The sequence below is a fragment of the Apis mellifera genome, linkage group LG4 (assembly GCF_003254395.2).
Source record: "Apis mellifera strain DH4 linkage group LG4, Amel_HAv3.1, whole genome shotgun sequence".
NCBI classification, from domain to species: domain Eukaryota; kingdom Metazoa; phylum Arthropoda; class Insecta; order Hymenoptera; family Apidae; genus Apis; species Apis mellifera.
Window position 1 is genome coordinate 2,362,714 of NC_037641.1, and position 8,333 is coordinate 2,371,046.

At 18.5% G+C, this 8,333-nt stretch overlaps 1 protein-coding gene across 1 annotated transcript in view; it reads left to right on the plus strand.

Moving 5' to 3' along the window:
* LOC409598 overlaps positions 1-8,333 on the plus strand; it is a 141,581-nt gene that overhangs the window by 98,637 nt on the left and 34,611 nt on the right. The window contains exon 2 of the mRNA XM_016911874.2: positions 7,881-7,934. Coding sequence (XP_016767363.2) covers positions 7,881-7,934 — 54 coding nt within the window. The remainder of the gene's footprint in view (positions 1-7,880; positions 7,935-8,333) is intronic.

The window sequence follows — 8,333 nt, forward strand, 5'->3', positions numbered from 1 at the left end:
GAAAGTATATGAAGAGTATAAAATAATCCTTTTCTTCTTTAACAATTTATTAGAACGCTAGTTTTAAGAATTCTATTTTTAAAAAAAATTCTTTATTTTCAAAGAGTATAATAATATTCTTTTTAAATTTTTGAATACTGTTTTTTTATGAGAAATTTATTATTCTATAATAATACTTTTAATATTATAATTTAGTGTTTTTCAAAATTACTAAATCAATTTTCTAAAAAGATTTCATTAGAATATTTTAAATTAATTAAAATTAAAGCAATTTCAATAATAAGTAAAAAATAAAATATGAAAAATAAAAAAATATTTAAAATTAACAAAATGATTTAAACATTGATTACAAGTTAATTATAATTTGTAAACATCTGAATTCAATTAAAATATTATTTTTTATGGAATTATTTATTCTTTTTTTATTTATTTATTCTTTTAGATCATATTAAAATTTCATTTACAATTAAATAATAAAAAGTAATAAAAAATGAAATTTATATTTCTAATGTTTATATATATTTCACTATAACCAAATAAATATCTTAATAACATTAAAAAATGATATATAGTAAATAGCATAATTATGCAAATTTAATCTCTTTATCCAATTTCAATGATGTTCTTTCTATAGTTTCTCTAATATAATTTTCTAGAAGAACTATAGATCTCATCATTATATCGATAATTTCATGAGACATTAATCAAAAGAATTTGCAGAGACTGCTAAAGATTGAGTACTTAGCAATTAAAGAAGACGCTGATCGATCTTGTTCGATGAATATCGTCAGCTGGTCAAGATTTCATAATCATCTACCATAATATTGAAAGATAGTTTATACGCTCTGTTTACCGTAATATTGTGGGCACTGTAATATTGTAATAAAAGAGCTTGAGTGTAAATGCGAATCTCTGGGAACGTTTGAAACACGAGTTTCAGTAGAATAACTGTGATTATGAACCGAGGGAAATTGATCGTTTGGTTTCAAAATAAACTCTTTGTAATTCTATATTAAGTTGGATTTGATATTCAAATTTTTCTCAATTTTTTTTTAATTCGAATATCAGAAATTAATTTATCGCTATATTTATTTAAATATTTATTAAATGATAAGTTAAACGATTTAAAAAAAATCATGGATTTATACGTAAAGATATTTTTTTTGAAAATAATTTTGAAAATATATTAAAGAAGAAATATAAAATCAAATGTCGTTGAGATAAAAAGAAATAAGAAAATAATTTTCTATCAATTAATGAAAATAATCAAAATTTATCTTGCGGTAAAAATTAAAATTCTAAAAAAAAGAAATGTAAGAAAAAATATGTATGAATAAATTTAGGAGTAGTTAAAAATTTAATGCGAACAACAAATTTATTTTAAATATTTATTTAAAATAAATGTAATAATATGTACATATTTATATTTATTTTTCAAAGAAAAGAATATATCAGTAATAAAAAACCCACGCATGTGAAATTAATTAAATATTCATTATCATTTTGTAACTTGTCTTGTTCTAGAAAATGATAATTATAAATATTTTTTTTTAAATATATTTTATTATTATTATTTTTTTTGAAATATTTTTTTTTAAATATATTTTATATCTTTATAAAATATTGCTATTTGAATTGTGTTAAATCGAAATATATCAATATAAAAATTAAAATTATTTTTGTTTTTTACATTATTTTTTTCAAAAATTTTATATTATACAAAAATCTCATATAAAAAGAAAATTAAATGCTATTGTTTTAAAACATTTATATTTTTTTTTAATTTTAGATTATTATACATTTATTTTATATATTAAATAAATTATATATTGATTATATATATGATTCTCCTGATTATTTTAATAGGAAATATGAAAATATATTACGATATATCCCTCTTAAATAAGAATATCTTATAATCGAATTTTTGTATTTGCATTTGAAGGAAATATAGATATAATTTAATATAAATATTTATTAGTAATAATAATAAATGACAAATTCTGACAAAATTCTCTTGAATAATAATCATTAGTAAACTCATTTTATGCAGCTATAAAAATAAAGTTCAGAAAAAAATCTTAAAAAATAAATTTAAATATTCAAGTAATATATAAAAAATATTTTGTAAATATTTCATTCAAATATATATATATGTTGCAAAATTATTCATATTTATTTATAAAATAATTTTATTTTACATAAATTCAATTATAAAAAATTATAATATTATATTAAAGTTTTTTCATGATTTTTTGATAAATTACTATTATTTATCTAAAAAAATTGAATTGAAAAAAACTACAAGATCTATTATCTACAAGTACTATCTACAAGATGTCATATAATGTATTGTTCTTCTCCTGTTTCTATTTAAACTACTCAGAATTTTTCCAATTTTTATTATAGTAAGATATTACAGTAAAAAATTGTTATTTTAAATATAATTAATTTCGTTTATAATAATTATTTATTATATAAATAAAACTAATATTAGAAGAAAAATATATAGTATATATTTATATAATATATATTATATAATATAAATGTATAATATGTAATAATTTCTCTGTATGTGAATAAAAATCCATAAAAATTATATGAAAATCAATTTTAATTTTTCAAATTATAGTCAAATTATAATTTTTATTGAACTATTTGATGTAGCTAAAAATTAAAAAAAAAATTACTATTTATATTGAAAAATCTTTAATTTAAGACATATTATAATTTATAGTTCAAAAAACATACAAAAAAAAATAAGAAACATGCGAAATGATAGTATGTTCATGCATTTTTGTTATTCATATATTATCAAAATTTTTATAAATTTCAAATTACAATATTTCATAAAGTAAAGATTTTTTCATATGTATAGCTTAATAGTTTTTTTTTTGTAAAAAATAATCAATTGTATCGATGTGCAATAAAAATTATATAGTTTCATTTAAAAAATTAAAATTGATCTTCACGTGATCTCTGTTCATCATTATCTATAGAAAAATAATTAATTACATAATATTAATAATATTTATTTATACCATAATATAACAACTTTTATTTAAACCTTTTTTTCGTATCATTTATATTTTTTCGATTTATATATTTATATTTTATTCACAAATAAACCGAATATTATGTAACAAATTATTGTCGAATTACAACCATAAAATATTGTCTCGGCGAACAACTTGATAGTTGATTCTACGTAAGAGAATTAACTATAAGAGAATCAACATAAGATTCTATGTAAGAGTGATTCGAATAAAGTTAAAAGGTAACGGGGAGTGAACAGGTAAGGCAGATAGTAGGGCAGGCCGGGTCACCGAAGACGGCTATTCAAGACGAACGAAATTCTACGAAATTGGTAAACTCGTCAAATCAAGTTTAACGAATGAATGAAATACAGAAAAGAATCCGCTTGATCGGCTGCGTTCCAACGGTGTTCGATTTAATGATACTGAGTAGATCACGCATGTATATTATAATACAAGAAACGAATTAATTGGTTGAATTTTTACTTTTCATTTATTTATTTCATTATAACAGTGGCAACAGTGTTGTAATAGAATTTCGCATCGTTTACAATCGAATTTTTGGTGATTTAGAGGAATGAAAGTTACTTAAATCGTTAATTTACGATTGATTTTGAATTTAATGATTTGAATAGAATTTGGATAAAATTGGTGATAATTATTGAAATTATTTTTGAGATAATAGATTTTTTTATCTAGAATTTTGAATTATTTGTAATTGTATGTTTTTTTATTTTTATCTAGTTAAGTTAAATATATTTTCTGTAATATTTTCTAATTTTTTTTTAAGCTTTGAGTTGAAAAAATTTGAAATGAATTTGAGATTAATTTAGAATTTACATATTTTTATTTATTAATATTTGTGACATTGGAAATTTTTTTTTTTAGTATTTTTCAAAATCATTATTAAATGGAATTTACTCTATTTTAAAAGAGAAATAATTTTACAGATTAACAAGAATACTATTTTCCTTTTTTCTATGCGATTTTTATAAAATTGAAATTAAAGCATTTCAGTTTTTTTCATAGCAATAGTGTAATACATCAATTGATGATCAATTGATGATTAAAGAATACAATAAAATAAAATAAATTTAATTTATATTTTGAATTTAACAATTATATATTTTTATTTTGAAACAGAACAAATTTTATTTAAAACATTTTTCGAATAAACAAATAATTCATTTTTAGAGAAATAAATATATAAAAAAATATATGTAATTGCATTTATAGGAAATAATATAAAATAGATTACCTTATATAATAATATAATCAAATCGATCAAACTCATGCGGAACTCTGTGCACATAAAATAGATTTAATCAGTGTGCACGTGGCACGAGTTGAGACGGAAGGGAAAAGATTCTTGCGTGAAGAAGAAAGGAGTCGGTCAGATAACTGTACGTCGCGGCCTCTGAACGACATCTTCAGCATCGTCGAAGAAACTTCTTCTCTCATTCCCATACGTACACCTTATTCAATGTTTCTCGATTCGATCTCCATCTTCATTCCATGCGTGCATTGCCATAATCTAGACTTTGTCTCCTCGCTGGTTTACTTATTTTGCGATAGAATCCTATTCTAAAACGATTCGTGGTATACTTTGTCATTGTTGAATTCTGAAGAATGAAATCTGAATGGCGTTAAATTGACATTGCATCATTATCCATGATTTATGAGATATTTATGAGATCTTATTTTTTGTTTTTTTGTTATATTTCATTATAATCGAATATAAAAATGAAAATGGAAGATGAAGATAACATTATTACAAAATGATGTCGTTAAAATTTTATTTATGTGATTTATGTATGTACTTAATTATGTAACTGAAAATATTTATTGTATGCTTTGCATATATTTTATATTTCGTGTATATTTCTAGAATAATAAATTAATATTTCTATAATAATAATAAAATTTCATGTATAATAGCTACAAAATATTTATACATATTCTTATTTCGTAATGAAATATTTTTTCATCATTTTTTTTTCGTAATATCAAAATAGTATATCAAGTAATATCAACTATTAACTATTAAAATATCATTAAAAATATAAAATAAACAAAACTAAATGAAATAAAATATAATTTACTTGTATTTAGTAATTATATGTATTAGTTAATTATATGTATAAAGTAGTATAATAAATTCAATATCATTTAAATAGTTCTTGTAATAATTGCAATATATAAATGTAAATAATATATAAAAAAATATATAAATATGTATAATTTCATAAATAATTTATAATTTATAATTTTTGACGTAAATAATTTATAATTTCAAAATAAGATATATGTAAAACAATTTTTTCTATAACAGTATAAATATCAATTAACATTAATTTCAATAAAAAAAATAATTTACATATATAATATAGTATAATTTATTTATATTAGAATATATATTAGAATTGAAAAAATAACTTCTGTGATGTAATTATTAGAATTAGTAATAGACTTAATTATAGAATTAAAATATGAATGAATAAATAATCTATAATGATTTTTCTTATTGAACCAAAATTTTACTTATTATTATTATTTAAGTAATAAACTCATATCAAATAAATTTATTTATCTAAATGTAAATTATTTGAACGAAAAACGATTTGTCGAACGAAAATAGATTTGTCAGATTTTTTTCTAGAGATTTTAGTATATTTTTTAATTAAAAATAAGAAAAGTATGTTATAAGAATATGTATATATGTAATAAACATATGCTTACATAAATATTGTATTTATAAATTGTAATAAAAATGAAATTACAAGAAATTAATTTCTTGTTTGATATTATATAGAAATAAATTTTTTAGTTAAGTATTCTTTTTCATCAAAAAAATTTCATCAAAAACTACATATATTATTAAACTGATTTGTAAAAATAGATTTTTATAAATACATTTAAATTATATTATATTATATTCTGGATTTTTTGTTCTATATCATACAACATATTCTATTAATTTTTGTACGTATATTTTTCAAAATTTATATATAATTTAAATTATATATAATAATTTCAGTAATTAAGTAAATATAAGTTTCTATAAATGTATAAAATAGATATTGGCAGTATTCATTCCGACATTATATAGTATGCAATGAAAACAAATTTTTAATCATTTTATATTTTTTTTTGTAATTTGTTAATGAAATGATTATGAATTTATATGTTATTATAATAATATATAATATATTATATAATATTATAATATTATATAATATATTATAATATTATATATTATTATAATAATAATATAATTCTTTTTTTTTTATAGAATACAAAATATTTCATTTTAATTTCTTAATTTTCTCTTCTTTATTATTACTTTATTCAATTTTTATTATTATTTTTTTAATGAAAGTTGAATGTAGAAAAGCATATTTTATTATTAATTTATTAATTTTTAATAAATATGTTAATTCTTTCGAGTGAACATATAAAGATTGAAAAATCAATTTTCTTTTTTTAAATGATATTAAACATTTTTTAATACATACTATTACAATACAACACAATATTCTTTATAAAAAAAATAGTAACTCATATATGCCTAAAAATTATTAATTTACAGTATAGATAGTTCAACAAATTATATAAAAAATCAAATTATATGAAAGCATCAACAGAATATTATATTTACATATTCCTTATCTCTTATATAATAAATTTTATAAAATTCTAATATTGAAATATTTATAGGATATTTTATATATTTAGAATTACATATTATATCAATAAACTAGTTCTATGAATTGTTTAAAAAGTTTAAATAAACATATTTCTATATAATATATTTTCTATATATTCTTTGCATATATTATGCATATATATATATATATATATATATATATATATATATGCACTTTCATATAAAAGATAAGGTTTAACGATAGATAAACGGGACTGATTTTTGTAGAAATATAAATAAATGATGCGATGAAATTTTTATTAAAAAATATATAGAATAAAATATATAAAATAATTATGATCTTCAAAGTTTTATTTTGCAAATTATATTACGTTGTAGAGCAATTAGCATCTGTTAGTAATAGTATTGCTTAGAGTTATTATGAAATATATTTATTTATGTTAATTATATTGCTTAGAGCTATTCATTTTTATAATACATTTTTACATATTATTATGAATTATTAAACGAGATTTTTTATTAAAGAAGATAATGTTTTTTCAGAGTATTATTTTATGTATTTAATCATTTATTTCTATGTATTTATTATATTGATATTATATCGATCTTCGAGAATATTTCTTCATCATATATTGCTTCTTTTATGTGAAGTGTTGTTAAATATTCTTGATCGGTATTAAATATATAAATTTTTTATAGAATTATATCTGAATAAATTGTTTTTTTATATGTAAATAATAGAAAATTTTCATTTTTATTAAAAGATTAAAAAATAAAATTCTCTAGTGTCATTGAAATATTATAAAAATAATTATCATTGAAATATATATATTATAAAGATAAATGTAATATAATTTTTCATAAAAAAATCATAAATCATATGAATTTATATATTAAATTTATATGAAATTTATATATTAGAATGATAAAAAAATATAATAAAAACTTTTTTTATCATTAAAATATTATTATTAAATATAAATTATTGTAATTTCCTAAGAAAAGAATAAAAAGATACAAAAAAAATAATCGAATTTAAAATAATATAATAATATATAATAATTATATAAAAATTTTTAATAATGTCTACATTCTTTCATATTTAAAAAAAAATTCTAAAAGTATATAAATAATATAATATATGAATATATCTTGAAAATATATTTTTTTGTTTATAGATAATGGATCGTTGACAGAAGTCAGACCAGCTAGGATAGAGAGGGATCTGCAAGGTAAGCCTTCCATCTTTTGAAACTGTAACTATTTGCATTCAATTTTTATTTATTTCCTTTGGAATTTCGCTCGAATATGATTTTATTTTTTTCTTCATCGTAGACTCAATTTAATATATTTCGTTAATCGTATTTTATATATTTCGTTTGTCATATCGTATTTTTCATTAAAAATTAATATCATATTCGAATGTAATTCTATCGACAACGATTTTCTCTTTCGCTTTCTTCTCTTGTCTCCGCTATCTGGCCTTTCTCTTCTCATAGTTAAAACTGATCGTTCTATCTCTAAAAACTTGCATTGTGCGTGTCGACGCGAGGTGCGGCCGTGTATATAATCAGATGTTATACTTATTTTGAAATACGTATATGTTTTCTTTATGTTTATGTTGTTTCTTT